Source organism: Strongylocentrotus purpuratus, unplaced genomic scaffold (genome assembly GCF_000002235.5).
Source record: "Strongylocentrotus purpuratus isolate Spur 01 unplaced genomic scaffold, Spur_5.0 spur5_scaffold_9, whole genome shotgun sequence".
Classification (NCBI taxonomy): domain Eukaryota; kingdom Metazoa; phylum Echinodermata; class Echinoidea; order Camarodonta; family Strongylocentrotidae; genus Strongylocentrotus; species Strongylocentrotus purpuratus.
The window spans coordinates 4,481,474-4,497,748 of record NW_022145615.1 but is presented as its reverse complement, the minus strand read 5'-3'; the positions used below and the strand labels follow the sequence as shown (position 1 = coordinate 4,497,748).

At 38.6% G+C, this 16,275-nt stretch overlaps 2 protein-coding genes across 2 annotated transcripts; both read right to left on the bottom strand.

Annotated features, from left to right (window-relative positions):
• Positions 1 to 970: 970 nt before the first annotated feature.
• LOC100888756 (phosphorylated adapter RNA export protein) lies at positions 971 to 5,139 on the bottom strand. Its single transcript, XM_003723784.3, has 3 exons — positions 5,072 to 5,139; positions 2,304 to 3,236; positions 971 to 1,605 (listed from the first exon to the last, which is right to left on the bottom strand). Exons 2-3 carry the CDS (start codon positions 3,198 to 3,200, stop codon positions 1,051 to 1,053), a joined length of 1,452 nt encoding a protein of 483 aa, XP_003723832.2. The 5' UTR covers positions 3,201 to 3,236; positions 5,072 to 5,139; the 3' UTR covers positions 971 to 1,050.
• A 4,059-nt stretch (positions 5,140 to 9,198) lies between these two features.
• LOC115920494 lies at positions 9,199 to 13,509 on the bottom strand. The gene is made up of 2 exons (XM_030976286.1): positions 13,259 to 13,509; positions 9,199 to 10,094 (listed from the first exon to the last, which is right to left on the bottom strand). The coding sequence occupies exons 1-2, from the start codon at positions 13,290 to 13,292 to the stop codon at positions 9,775 to 9,777; spliced, it is 354 nt and encodes a 117-aa protein (XP_030832146.1). The 5' UTR covers positions 13,293 to 13,509; the 3' UTR covers positions 9,199 to 9,774.
• Positions 13,510 to 16,275: the final 2,766 nt, after the last annotated feature.

The following is a 16,275-nucleotide window of genomic DNA, read 5'->3' as shown; positions in this document are numbered from 1 at the left end:
TCATTTATGCACCAACAGTACATTTATCTGATACACAGGTGGAAGTATTCTTCTCAAGAGGCAAACAAAAGGTATTCATGAAGCACCTCCATCACTTTGGCAGTGATTATTCTAAAATGCACAGGTGGGAAGTATCCATCGTGTCTAAGATCTGTGGATATTTTGGGGTCAAGAGGTCCACAGCTATTTACGAACTCGCTTATTCTTCAAAACACCAGAAAATATCAGAACAAACGCAGCTCTATGATGAAAGTTGGCCTCAAGGAAAGTTATTTTGAATTTGAGAACATTGTCAGCAACTTGGTCTGTAGGTACCAAATCATTTACTTCCAACTTCTAAGGTCTTAGTGCAGATGAAAAGTAGCATAACTCTTGCTATAACTCCAGGATATTTGCATACAATTTGAGAACAAAGCAACGATGCTTACAACATATTACCCTTGCATTACATAAAACAATGTTTTGTGTGCATACGAAGGAAAGCTTTTCTTGGTGTCAAGTCTGTGTCAAAAAACAAAATTGTATACCATTTTCTCGAGAAAAAAAGAAGAAGAATGTTCTGCATGACGACTGTCATAAGTCAGCACCTGTGTAGCATAGCTACAGTTTCCTTGATAAGAAATTCAATTGTGCACCCTCATTACATTGTCAATATTTTGCAAGCATATACAGACAAAACAATAAAGTCAACTTGTTTGGGACAACAAAAGTGGAAACTCTGTGTTAGGGTATAATAAGGTTATGCTCTTAAGACTCCAAACAAGTAAAATAATCGGTTTCAAAGACACCATAGTCCACCATTTTGGGTGCAGTAATCATTTGTATCTTGGAAGCCATCAAAGTTAATCCTCAAAAAAAATCCAGAAATAGTTCTCTTTTCTTGTTTCCATAATATGCGTTACATTTCATTAATTGTATCTCTAAACCTTGCAAATCTGCTAGAATTCATTTGGCATCCAATAAAACATGAGCAAGGCATGTGTCCCTTAATCAAAATATGATGTAGAAAACTGCCCATCAGAATGGCTACAAAAATTCAGTTGTATGGAATCAATCGTCATCGTCATCTAGAACTTCTCCATCCTCTGGATCCGAGTCTTCATTCTTCTTGGGAAGGTCCCCAAGCTTTGGAAACATCATGCTATCACTGTCCTCTTTCATATCCGTACACTCCTGTTGAGGCAAGGGTAATTCAGATTTTAAAGTACCGGTAGGCATGTTGGGTGCTTCCCTGCTACTGCTAGCACTGGGCATAGGTCCCATTTCATTCATGTAGGGTTCATCATCTAACCTTCCATGTTCATCCTTCATGTCCATTTCACCGCTGGGCTCTCCATCTCCATCTCCCTCAAACCTCTCTCCTCCTCCTCCATCCCCCAAGTCTTCCATCTCTGCCTCATCCTCCTTGTTCCCATGGTGATCATCCTCCCCCTCCTTGCTGAGGGCGGTAGACTTTCTGGTGTGCCTTCTCTTCTTCTTCCTCTCTGCTTCCTCAACCTTTTTCTCTTCTGAGAAGATGTCTTTGACAGTTTCGCTGGAGACGTCAGCATCTAATTTCATCATCTGGATGAAGACTCCACCTGGTGATCGCCTCCTCGATCGGTTCTGAGTGAGAGAATGAAAGGTCATATCCAAAGACGTCATTACCAGAACTCATGAGTTTGGGCTTTGATATCAAAAGGGGTAATGGGTACAGTTTGTGTGGTACTTAAAATTATCAGAGATTTCAATGAATGTGTATATGATAAAAGAGCACAGTAACTTGATTGGGCAGTTCATCCATGACCTGGCTGTATCGACTGCAGACCCATACATGAGAAAACAAGTATTCCAAATATCATACCAGCTTCTTTAGGTCTGGGACTTTCTTTGACTTCTATTTCTATAACCAAATTAGGGTAATCTTGAGTTCTGGAAAAAGCATTAAAGAGCAGACTAACGCTTTTTAAAATTATTTGTTTATGTAGCGAGTCCAGTGTTTGGACCTCAAAGATACCTGTTTCATAACTTGTTAAACATCTCAAAGGACATGAAACACAGGATTAGATGCCTATATATCAGCCAATTGGTGCTAACTACTGGACTCTGTGCTCATTACTCATATTTTCCATCAAAACTCTTCTAAAGATATCATACAGTTTTCGTTTTCAACAACCATAAACGGCATGGAATTCTGTTAGAAATTCACCTTGATCATTGCCAAAACTTGACACTATGTCAATGAAACTAAAAATTTACCATTGTGGAATTTGTGGTGTTTGAAGCAACATAAAAAACAAATTTTGTGCATGCATCATCCTTACCATTATCATCATTCCACCATCATTTTCAATCTCCTCTGTTTTACTCCATAACTCCAGCGTCTTCTTGACCCCTAGGATCTTGACCACTCTCAGAATCAGATCTCTCTTGGGTTCTTGTAGGCTGTACGCAACCTGACCTGCGATGACCTTCATCTCAGCATTGGGGTCAATCTCTACCTTCTTCATCATAATGACCTGTTCAATGTTGTCGGACTGTGTTCCAAGCCTGTTCTTTATGTTTGAGCGCCGGAACCGGTCAGCGACCATGGAGCCGCGCTTTTTAAGTTTTTCCCGCAGGTCATCATGAGGTTGCTTTAGCTCCTCTTCCTCCTCGCTGTGTCTTGGTGAATCATCTGCAAGCCATGCATCATCCTCATTCTCCCCAACTGCCTTCATGAGCCTTCGTCCCTTGGCGACATCGTCTTCTGGTGGGATGTTTGTAGCCACCCCTAGAGGGAGCTGTTCAGTATCTTTATAACTGTAGCTCTCCACATCTCTCTCCATTACCTGATCAACCCCAAAATGTGTGATCTCTCTCTCGACTGCTTCCTGGTTCTGATCCACGGCTACAGAACCCCAGACGTTATTCTTCCTCCTTTTCCCTGCCTCGCCTGCTCCTCCATCTCTGTCTCTGCTCCTTGGCGGCCTGTAATGATCTGGTCTCTCAAACCTACTCCCTCGCCCCTGTTGATCCCTCCGAGAGGTAGGCTCAGAGAAGGGCATCCTATGAGAGACCTTTTTAGCAGATGTGGTCTTCTGTCGCTTCCAGGACTGTTCATCATCACTGTCACTCTGGTCACTCGAGTCATCTTCATCACTGGATTCAAACTTTCTAATGCTTCCTCTGTGTCCATCATCTTTCTTTGGTGTTGCTTGACGGTGTGTGAAGGATGCCATTGGACTTGTGTTGAAATCCAATCGCAAAAGATGAATCTACAAAGATAAAAAACAAAAATACAGTTTACTAAATATTAGGACCTTTATCTTCATCTGAATAATGATAACAATAAAATAGAATAATTGTGCCATCAATACATTGTTATAAGAGAAGGGGGAAAACAGCAAAACTCCCCAAAACCAAAGCAAAGTCAAGTACAAATTTGAAAAATAAAGAATAGACTATTACTAGAGTCTACATGACAAATGTATAAATCAAATATCTTTCAAAAAGTTGTTGAAATGAATTGATATGGTATTAATTTAGATGAGGGATAGACTCTCCACAATTTCATTTGGGTACGTTAACGGTTGACTCTAAACTCGAAAGAACTAATAATAATCTAATAATAATCTAAGAGGAGGCGAGTTGGCTCAGTCGGTAAAGCGTCTGCCTGTCGAACCAAAGATCCCGGGTTCGACTCCCACCCAGGCGGATGAATGAAGCCTGCGTTGTGTGTTAACGTGCCCCTTCCCTTGTTCATAGATGCAGGTTATGTCAAGTGGAAAACACTCCGTCCCTCGGATAGGACGTTAAATGGAGGCCCCATGTACAGGAGAGTCACCACCCTTGCACGTTAAGAACCCATTGCACTATTCGTATAAGAGTAGGGGGAAACCCCGGTGTAATGGTCCACCTGCATACCCCAACCAGGCCGAGTATACGGCATCAGCAAGAACCTTCAGTATTGAAGGAGGCAGATTATCTTGAAGAAGAAGTAGTTGTTTGAAATGACAAGCAATTCATTAATTATCTCACATTAGACTAGTATTACCCATATCAGACATCTGAGCAGTGGTTTTACAAAATCATATTACACTTCTTGTAATCCTAAAAGAGCTAATCAGTAAATATAAGACCATATTACCCTCTCATGAAAAAGCCTAAGGACTTTACGTGTTAAAAAAGCAGGAAATAAAGTCTCATATTCACAGCGCCATATTTTATCATTTTCATTGTGCATCTATTATGCGCACTCTATTGTGACACAATATCACACCAAAGGCACACTATTTGTAGTGTATCAACAATTTCGTCAAGCACTCGAAGCACAGTGCTGGTTTGACAAAGTTTCTTCAGTTCTTTTTTGAGTTTGAGATTGTCATCGATTGCATGTTGCTCTAGCCTTCTACGTTCTAGGCCAGGTCTAGGGTAGATGTCTGATTTGGACAACAATCAATAACTTTCGGGAGATACCACATATATTGCCCTCACAAGACCCATAATGCCCTCTTCTTTGACTCAGGGCAATACGAGTCTAGTTTGGGAAATATATGTTGTAGGCTATCTCCCTCAGTTCAAGGCCACAGGAGAGGAGACAGAAGACAGATTTGATTGATACTTACAAATATCTTAATGATATATATAGGAATAGTTCAGAAAAGTTCTTCTCTGCTCCAAACAAAGATCTAAGATGTCATACTAACTTACTAAGAAACTTTACCAAAGACGAACTCACACAAAACTAGCTGGCCACTTTTTTTCAAATCGAGTGGTCCAACCCTGGAACAGCTTACCCAATGACATAGTGTCTGCACCTACTGTGGCTACTTTTAAGAGAAAACTGAGAGCCCTTCCCATAGGACAAGAGGGCTAATCAACCAAGTATACCAAGTATAGGCCTACCAAGACAAGTAAGTAAGGCCAGTCAATATTATATAAATAACCCACACAAAAACGAGCATATGGGCACGTTAATACAAACTGCCTCAAACATTTTTCATTTCAATCACCATTGTCGGGCTGAAGTAGAATTAAAAAATGTATCAGTCAATTCAAATACACCTAGTATTGAAATTGATAAAAGCTACAGAGATAAAACAATGTTTACCTTCCTAAAAATGCAGGAAATACGACTCAAATAGCCAACGAAATTAAATCTCCGTACGCGTTCGCGCCTTATAGCCGCTAGATGGCGCTTCGAGGGCAGACCTCGATTTGGTTCAATCAGGGAGTTCAATCTTGTAATTTTTTTATGTTAGTCTCATTGTGCATTTTTAACAACTGTTTAATTTAGATATACGGCATTAAACGAAATTATTTGTTGACGTTTTGTATTTAATCGAAAGAAAAAAAACAGATATGCAATTCAAATTAGTCTAATTTAATTTAGTATGACATATAATTCGACGCCTAAAACTTAACATTGTCGCGATTTAATGTCTCGTTACTGCATGGCTGGTACCAGCTTGACCAGTGTTATAACTGGCTTAAAGAAATGATGACGAATGGCTCTCTTTTTATAAATTAATGATTCATCAACAAATACTACAATCGTAATGGATATACAATGATTCATCATACACATTTCACTTTCATTTTCTCATCGGTAACGAATAACACGGTACCGGGACGTACCGGGGCTAAGAGAAAGCATTTTTTTAATAAATTGAAGCATTTTATATTACAGTGGACATGTTTACTGCCTTTTATTGATCTTCCATCGATCCAACCCCACCCCCCAAAAAAAAAAAGCTTTCTCTTTCCCCCGGTAGCGGGTTCGTCCCGTATTATTTTTTACTGATGATAATGGAAATGAAATGCGTATTATGAATCTTTGTTTCCATCACGATTTAACTGTAGTATTTGCTGATGAATCGTTATTTTATACCAAAAGATACCATTTGTCATCATGTTTTAAGCTGGTTATAACACTGGTCAAGCTGGCACCAGCCGGTGAGACAAAATCGTGACAATATTAGTTTTAAGTCGAATGGTAAGTCATATAACTATAAAAATTAAATGAATTTGAATTGTATATCTGTTCTTTTCTTCTGACTATCTAATTTCATTTTTATTTAATTATTTGCTTGCATCGTTTATTTTACTCGCAGACCGATTGATGTGACTAGGCTACCCTGTTATTAACAAAGATAATATTAAATATTATTGTCTCAAGCGTTAGGCCAAATAACAAAAATGAAGTGTTTCTCGTCTCCGTCCGCCTTCCTTTTTAGGCTATTTACTATTCAGGAAAAAAGGAACGTCCCCCTGTGATATACATTTTGTTTAAATAGCTTCTCAAGTGATTATCATTCATTTTGTTACATGTTGAATTAGTACAATCAATGACTCAAATAGCACAATTTCTGTGAATAAATAGGCTTGGCCAGCCACAATCCCGGCCCCCCCCACTCAGAGGTCGGAATGACCGCATGCGTGTTGCCAAAATGTCCGGTAAAGGGGTACTTTTCGTACGACAAAGTCCGGCCCGAGAATTGTAAAAAAAGGGGTGTATTTGACTTTTCACCCGGAGATTTCTTTAAAAAGGGGGTGTTTTTCTTTTTTTCTCTCATCTCTTTGGACTCCTGAGAAATTATTCTGAATTTAGGGGGGTACTTTGAGCATTTTTCCTGATTTAGGGGGGTCTCCAAGGCAGGAAAAGCCCGCGAAAAGCCCGCGAAAGGGGGGTTCGGAAATGTTGGCAGTCCTCAGATAGGGGGTGCTTTCAAAAATAGGGTACGAGCATATGCGTACCCTAAATAACACTGAGTAGGGGGGCCGGGGCCACAATAAGCATGGCAGCAATCTTGTAACAAAAATTGCAAAATTATAATGCCCTGCTTCTTCCCTTTTTTAAAATCCGGACGAGAAAAATGTTATTTTTGTTATTTGGCCTTACTCCTTATCGGTAATCATATTTCTCTTCCTTCTCTCCCATTTCTCCGTTTTCTCTTTCTCTTTCTCTACATCCCATTCTCCCCCTCTCTCTCTCTCTCTCTCTCTCTCTCTCTCCTCTCTCTCTCTCTCTCTCTCTCTCTCTCTCTCTCTCTCTCTCTCTCGTCTTTTCCCTTGTTCTCTCTTCATATCTCATAATCTCCAACGGTGCAATTCCTTTCCGCTTTCATCACCCACTTCGTGGAAGACGGATTTATAGTTATCCAACACATTAGACATTGGATTAATTTTTAATTATGAAAGCTTATCGATTAGTCTGCAAATTACAAGAGCGGACTCGTAACATCAATTTTCACAAGAATTTTTGCACAAACAGATTTTACAAAACTGATTTTGGGAAATTAACCTTAACGGCCTCGTTTCCTACATCCGTGTAAAAAATATAATTCTAATTATAGGTACATTTAACTAGACTCATGTTTCATTGTCGGAAGTGCCGTAGCAGGATCCATTCATTGGTGAGGGGATGAACACTAAGATCATGGGCCGCGGGGGGGGGGGGGGGGGGGGGGAATGGAGAGGTCCTTACTCGATGAATACAATGCGAATTTACAAGGGCACCGAGGGGAGGGGGGGGGAATATGGAAGGATTTCCCCCTTCTTTTCTCTCTCGTCCTTTCCTCCTCCCTATATTCACTCTTTCCATTTTCCCTTTTTTCTTTCTCAACATTTAGTTGGGGGGGGGGGGGGGGGCGTGCCACTGACCATAGGGTAGGAAAAGGATTGACCATGTGGCTCATGTTCACGTTAGGATGAGTACACGCATAGACAAAATACCAGAAGCATCAGTTTATGTAAGGTGGGATCAACAGAGTAATTTAGAACGGATGTATTGACGAATTTTTGATCATTTGTAATCTGTTACGTTTGATGAGATATGCGGTCAATCTTTTGATATGTAAGATCAGAGTTCTGTTTGATTACTCACGACATGGTGGCAACCAGGGGCGGATCCAGCCGGCGACGAGGCCGGGAGGGACCCAATTCGTGAGAAATATTTAGATAATCGGGGGGGGGGGTAGTGAGCACTATTTATTTTTTACTCAACAACACCCCCCCCCCCCCCCCCCCCCTTGAGCAAAAAAAAAAAAAAGAGAGTAAAATTGTCGTTACCATCTTTAAAAAAAACAACATTTTTTTTGGCCAGGGGTGGGGATCCGCCCCTGGTAGCAACCATTGAAAACATCACCACTGAAATACAGGTTTGGTATCAGCGATGAACATAATGACTTTGTGGATCGAAATATCGTCGGGAACATCTACAGATGCTTATAGAACTTAAAATGCCGTCATACAGCGTAATTGAACAGCAGGTCATCAATACAATTTCCAGTATGGGCCTATATTTTTTTCCATTTTAGGATATAAATTTATCTACAATTCACAAACTGATTAAGGCCCATCACATCGTTAATTAACATTGCGAATTCAACTGATACAGGTAAGGTGAAATAGATTTTTTAAATGAAAGGAAAATAGCGGAGAGAGGGAGAGAGAGAGAGAGAGAGAGGGAAAGAGAGAGAAAGAGAGAGGGAGAGAGGGGGGGGGGGGTTAATGGAAAAAGTAGTTGACTGAAATATAGTTATAAAAAGAACGATGTCCAAGCGAACTGTGAATATTTCTTTACGTTTAATGAAAAATAACATAATAAAGACAAATACTATTGATGACAAATATCGACCACTGATACAAAAACAAAATCTCATTCAAATAGGAACAAATTTTCGTGTGCAAACTATAAATTAAATATTTTAAGTTAGAGTAAAATCAGAAACAAGAATCATCTCTTATAGCAGCACAAAAAAAAGAAACTAATGGCAAAGCCAACATAACGTCTTTTCATCAATTTTCTATATATTAATGTAACATTACTGTTCATCGTAGACATTATATAATAAAATAAAATATGAAAATTATAAGGATTCAACTTGATACATACAATTTTTTGAGATTAGCATTAAGATCCTTAAAATGATAGTTATGTGCTATGTTTACTACTTTATTTACAGTAAATACCCAAAATACTAATATACAGACGATTGATAATCATACATTATAATGGAGGGAGAAAATGATCGCACTTTTCAAAAACACATCCTGAAAAAACAACAACAAACAAACAAATAAAACGAAACAAACATACAAACACTGTTATGCATTTGACCATTCCGAGCTTAAAATAGTTGGACTTTTCTGGAAAATAAGTTATTCAAGTTATAACCTCGTTAATTAATATGCAATGAATATAAATGAAAATGGCAAATAAATAAAAATATCAAGTATTATTGCACTAGTTTAATGGAAACGATACTGCAGCACACGTTTCTTATTAGAAATGGGTATCATTAAATGGCGCTCAAATATTCAAACACGACCAGTACAAAAATTTAGCGATTCATGAAAAACGAAGCTAGTACCTATCCAGATTTGTCATGACATTTAGCAGGTGTTTAGAGATATTGTGTATCGAATTTTGATTTCAAATTTTGAAACAAATCCTTCCATTTTGGCACGTTTATCATGTCTATGCTCTTATTGTAGTGGGCCCTTTGCAGTCTACCACACGATGCGCACTATACGGTCAGATAACAGAAAAATCGTTGCTTGATATTTTTCTGAGTGGAAGTTTAAGAATAGTTTCAAACTCTCGGCATTATCAAACTATAGGCTGCGATTATCAAACTCTGGTTGTAGTAAAGACATCAATGGGTCTAACTCATCGTCAACTAGTCCAGCTAATTGTTTCCATGGAGACGAGATGGAGCCGTATTTGTTAGTAAAAATAAAATCAGGAGCATCTCCGCTTTCGGGATACTAAGAGGACACGAGTTCGATTCGTCATCATCGACGCCATTATCAGCGCCTTTTGATGAAGTAGAATGCACCGCCTGCTACTAACGCGACAATGATTATGGTTCCGATGACGATGCCGGCCTTTTGACCACCGGACGTCCTGTCGGAAAGGTTGCTGGCTCCGTTTCCGAAGAGGTTGGGCATGCCGGCGTTACTTTCAAACTCGTTGTCCAGTTCATTTGTCTCCAACTCGTTGTCGTTGTCGTAGTTGTTACCGTTCATCTGTCCTCCGCCACCGAGGCCGTTGCCGCCCATTATACCGACGGATGACTGCTCGCCCGACGAGCCGCCGAACGACTGAGCTTCCAGGAGGGCAAGGGAAGCTGTGTGGTCACAAAAAATGAGATAAATTGATAATGATGATGATGAGGATGATTCACAACAATTACATCCATGGCACCGTATTTTCGTTAAAAAATAAAAATAAACGCCGCAATAACCATGGAAGCCAGTTTATGATCACATTATGAACATTAGTCTATGATGGCATAGTATAGCCCCAGCCATTGGGGATGGGGGGGGGGGGGGGATGACCATCATTGAGGGGGGGGGGGCGGCCTACGTACTTGTAAATGTGTGCCATGTGACTTAACAAGGCCATCGATAAGAGAGGGTATTCAGAGTAAAGTTGGAAAAAAGGGTCCTATCATCTTCTGTTGACGTTTATTTTACCATCTCCTCTCTATTTTTCCTTTCCCTAATTTATTCCTGCAATTCAACTGGGGAGGGGGTGCCTCTCTGTATCTACCCAGCTGGTTGCTGGACCCTTAATACGGGAACATGTAAGAAAAGCTAAGATTGTATTATTTATAGCTGTCCATATACAATATAAATACCGCCTATGAAATAATATATAGACTGATGTAAAGTAATCCACGAGTGTTATGAGGTAAAAAAAAAGCAATAACAAGAAAAACGAGCAGATAAACATGTATTATTTGTGTGTATGGCAACCACTTATAGAAGGTGAAAACATGAGCCCATGCACGGGATTATGATGTACTAAAATAACACATCTCAGTTAGTGTGCTGTTAGCCAGTGGCGGATCCAGTGGCAAAAAATGTCCGCTTACCCCCCCCCCCCCCACTGAGCGACTTTTCGGCCGGCGCGATTTTCAAATTTTCGGGAGCAAAAAAAAAAAAAAAAAAGTTGGGCCCCCTCCCCTAAGAAATCCTGGATCCGCGCCTGCTGTTAGCTACAATTAAATTTTGATTACATTTATAATCATTTACTTAATAATTCCTTGTCATTATAACTAATCATCAAGCGGAAAAGTGAGATAAAACTGGATCTCCTCGACGCTGAAAGTTTCACTACCTTCCACAAGCCATATCTGAAAACTACTTAACACGGATTTGGGCATCGTACGAACTTGGCAGAACATATCACACAACCTAGTATATATATTCATTCAAATTGTAAAGCGCTATTTCGGAGCATCAAAGCTGGACACATGTGAATATCTTGGCACACGGATCTGTTTCTTTTTCTGGCTCAACATTTAAACGAAGATAGAGGATATCACGGAATTATCAAGTTAACAGGGAGTTTCCTCCCGTTTGCTATGATTAGAAGTGGGCCCCTAATTACAATGATTATTTTCTGCATGCACCCCCTACAATAAATATACTCTCATCAACTTTGAAAGAATCGGTACACGGATGTCTAAATTTAGCTTGGACTGTCTCTGAAGAAGTCCACTATTACGCAATAAAAGGAATGGACATGTCTCGAATTCATTTTGGCAGACCAGTGTTAACTGACTAGTAGAGTAATGAAGGTTAAGAAAACATTGACGAATAAAGAAGGTGATGACAGAAATGAATAGCACAAAGAAGAAGCTACTAATTTGTTAGAGACAGACAGACAGACAGAGAGAGAGAGAGAGAGAGAGAGAGAGAGAGAGGGAGAGAGAGAGAGAGAGAGAGAGAGAGAGGAGGAGGGAGATTGCAAGAAACAATAAAATAAATAAAAAAAATTGATAGAATGATATACGAACAAATAAGATGAATGAATTATTACTTGAATACAAAATTGAACGAATACAGAAATAAATATAGAAACAAATAAATACATTCTTGAATTAAAACACAACAACAATCAAATGAACGAACAAAGAGAAACTTGAAAAATACTACTACAGACAACTATGATAAATGAATCTATAACAAAAACAGATAATGGAATACATCATTAAATGGATGAAACGAACTCGCATAAGCCATCAGATTTACAAATATCAATTTTGGCTATTTGGTCCCGTTGGGCTTTAGAACTAGCTACCTTAATATATTTTGAAACTTTTAAATTCCATGAAATTAAAGCATTTCCTGTGGTATTAGTTGGAGTGTCAACCTGCGAGATTTTTAGGATAAACTTAGTTAATGCAAAGCTTCTGATATATTTTAAAGACACCCGTGAATATTTTTTTTTTTTTAAATTTAAAAAAATGGTTGCCTTAATTGTGAAATTATGCTCGAAAAAACAAACGGAAAAGTTTAAGTAAAATCTTTGTCGAGTTCAAGGCAAGGAATTCGAAAATTATCAAATTTCTTTCCCTTGACAGTAATTTTGCTCGCTGCTTTTCATTACTTTCTTGCCGTCTAGAGCATTTATTCCATGGAAATATAAATGACAAACATTTTTAACGATGCATCTTTCGGTCTTTTGTTGATTAAATAAACAAAAAAGTTCTAATTATTTATGAAAAGTACACTATTATTATGTCATTCAGTGCTTTCATGAGGCTCGTGCCAGTTAAAACAAAAAATGTATAAAACAAATGATATTAAAACTTGAAGGCAAAACTGGAAGCTGACAAGCACAATTCACAAGTTCACAGTTGACGTCAGTTACTCAAAAGCCCAGTCCTAAACAATTTAAATCAATCTGTATGATAAGGGGTCCAAATTAGTGGGCAATCACCTGCTTTAAAATACACCACAATTTAATATGTAAGGTGCTGCAGTGCAAAACTTTTAAGACGTGACATCACTATATAGTTTGACAAGGACCTCGTAATTTGTAATTCTGTACGAATGCATTAACTAAACATTTTCTGTAAAAAATTGATTGGGAATTATTGTTTCAGGAGGGTATAAAATGAATTTAATGAAAGCAAAAGTACATACGAAATTACACATGTGAACTTCTGTCTTTTTAATGATTAAGGAAAATTAAATATTTTGCGGAAGGGGGGTCCAAAACTGCATGGGTTCTAATCACGTGGGTCCTCTAGCCCTCGTGCAGATCATATATTTACCGATTTATAAAACTTGATAGAACATAATTATAGGGACAAAAGGCTCAACCTTGCATTTAATCTAGATCTTTTTATTTATTCAAGAGCTAAAACATACCCCAAACTAACCAACCAAAAAACGAACCCCAAAACAAACCAACACGTACTACGACGTTTCTTTCTATAAATCATTTTAGCAACAAACAATTTTTGTTTAAAGAAAAGAAAAAGTAATTGCAACTTACCGAAGAAACAGACGATAGCTAGTACAGTTTTCATGTTGAAGGCGAGTATTAAAACACACTTCCCTCGAGGAAGAAAGATCGCAGGAACAGAAATAAATAATCAGTACCGAGGCAGAAAGTCCGTATCAATTAAATGTCAGGATGGAATGGTACCCCTAAAAGTTTGACCGCTTTATATATCGGCCCCCTTCTGACCTAACCCGACGAATTAACTCGAAACACACAACCAAGCATTGACAGGATTGATTTTACAGCGGCGCGCTACTTTTTGACAGTGTACTTTTGAGAAAGAGCGCGTTAATCTCGCGCGCCCGCATTATTTCGCAGAAGAGATTAATATGCTGTCATAATGTTCTCTAATATTTTGGACAAGTTTTAACTGTATCTTAAGAGAAGATATCAACTTCGATTAGATATGATTAAAGGTCAAGTCTTGACATCTGACTAGTGACTTCATTTCCGCAGAATACCCTTTTCATCCTGGGCCTCCACTTACGCATGATTTAACCCAAAAATGGACCTCTTTCGATAAACGTATATAGATGTAACTCATAAGTGCAAACAATTTTCGAGATTTTTGTTCGTTTAACGACCATTTTCTCTTTCCTCACAGCAATCTCTATTTGTAAAGGTAAGTTATTAATATTAATAACAGGCCTATGTATGTGTGTACATAATGAGAAACTTATATTGTTGCACGTTAACAGCCGGTGTTGGACTTCTTAAAAATCAAAAACATTGCCCTGTCGATAATACATTATGGCGTATTTAGTCGCGACGAAGCCGCCCCCCCATCAGCCACGCCCTTCTTGCTAAGTTCAAATGCACTATTTTCTTGTTTTCTGTGAAGCTACATGTGTATTTGATAGGTTGTGATTAACTCCATCACGTTGTTGTCGGGCAATTCTCAGTATTAGAGCAGTAGACTGGTAGGTCCCAGGCCTTATGCTAAGACATTAATCCTCATTACGAAGCCCTTGAAGAGGACTTAAAGCCCGCCCCACACTCAGTGTTATTTAGGAACGCGTATGCTTGTTCCCTCCCTTTGAAAGCACCCCCTATCTTAGAGAAAGCAAATATTTCTGAACCCCCCCTTACGCGGGCTTTTCGCGGACTTTTCCTGCCTTGGAGACCCCCTAAATCCTAAACACTGCTCAATGTGCCCCCTATCGAGATATTTTATAACCCCCTTTTAAAATTTCTCAAGAGTCCAAAGAGAGAGAGAGAGAGAGAGAGAGAGAGAGAGAGAGAGAGAGAGAAGGGGGGGGGGACACCCCTTTTTAAAGAAATTTCCAGGTGAAAAGTCAAAAACACCCACTTTTTTAAAACACTTTTCGGGCCGGATTTTGGGAACAAGAATGCGGAGGGGGGGGGGGGGGCAGGACTTAAAGTTGTTAGTCCAATGGTTGCTTACTGTCTTACAAGCATACACATGCTTTCTTAGCGACCAAACCAAAATATAAATTTCAATATTCTGTGTAATGGAAAATAATAAATTTGATAGACTAGATTTGTTTCTTCTTTTAAACAATACATTTTCGAAAGAAAGAAAGTAGAGGCTACTCACACAATGGGAATGACGTATTGCATGTTCAGAAACTACAATAAAATGTTTTTGATAATAGAACAATTAAATCTCATCGAGTCAGCTAATGATCGGTGATTATGTGAAAGAATTCAGCATGCTGATGGGCTTTCACAGCAGGTGGGAGCCATGAAATATCTTACTCATGTTGGTCGATCATTCATCGACATTCGACAACATGATCAGGCATTATTTATATTCTCTCCATATAATTATTATCTAGTTGCGAGCCCATCTTTTAATGTGACTGCATGTGATCATTCTGTGATTTTATCTAGTTGACACAAGTGATTTTTTTTTGACAGGTAAAGAGAGAGAGAGGGAGGGAGAGAGAGGGAGGGAGAGAGAGAGGAAAAAAAGAGAGAGGGAGAGGAGAGAGAGAGAGAGAGAGAGAGAGAGAGAGAGAGAGAGAGAGAGGAGAAGAGAATGAAATGATAAATGATATTACAAATGCTTCCTTGGGATAAAAGATAAGGAATATTTCTGATCGTTTGTTTTGTCAGGATATCTTTCACATCTAAGTCTATTCATTGACTTATATCAGGAGACAGAGCATTACTACAATTTTTATTCACAATATTGATAAAATGTGTGTGTAAAATTCACGCAAACATACAAACATTGTGCCTAAAAACTTTAGATGACAAAAGAAATACCTTAAACTCCAAAGTGGTTAATCATTACAGCCAAACAAATTCATTCATTTAATTTTCCACGATTATGTGGGCCTAACTTAGGAAATTAGTATTTTCCGCTCGCTTTTACCATTTCTCTTAACCACGGGTCTAATTACTATAACTGTAAAATGTACGTCATTATGTCACCCCCGTGTCAACTCCCAAATATGGTGACTGAGAGTGACAATTAGCCTCAAATCACATCATCATTTTTTTTTCATTGATTTAAGCGATAAGTGGAAAAACCCCAAATCTGCCCCAAACTTTAAACCCAATTAAAAGTAAAACAATCGTGACAATTGTTGACACTGATCTAAACTTGTCTGCCAGCATCCTACTTAAATAACAAACCTGCCTTTTTAGGTCATGGTTTAGGGGGTTCTTTCGACCCCTTAAAATTCACTTCTGTATTATTAGCAAAATACAAAAGAAAAAAAGGCATATGCGCAACACGCAAGCGCTGAATATTGGCAACTTATAAATGCGAAGAATGTTGGCCGGATTACAAAAATACAGGTATATGGGCAAACATCCAGAAAATATAATTGTCTAATTTACCCAACTATATCGTTTTGCCTAAAATAGATTAAATGATAAATGAACATAACCGAGTCTGTGCTGGGGGGGGGGGGGGAACAAAATCGCCAAAATGGGTGAGATCAAGAATAGAAACAGTAATGTATCCTTCAGAAGTTAAATAAATAAAGAAAAAGTAACAGTAGTCATGTTCTTTTATTGTTTTATTTACTATTCCG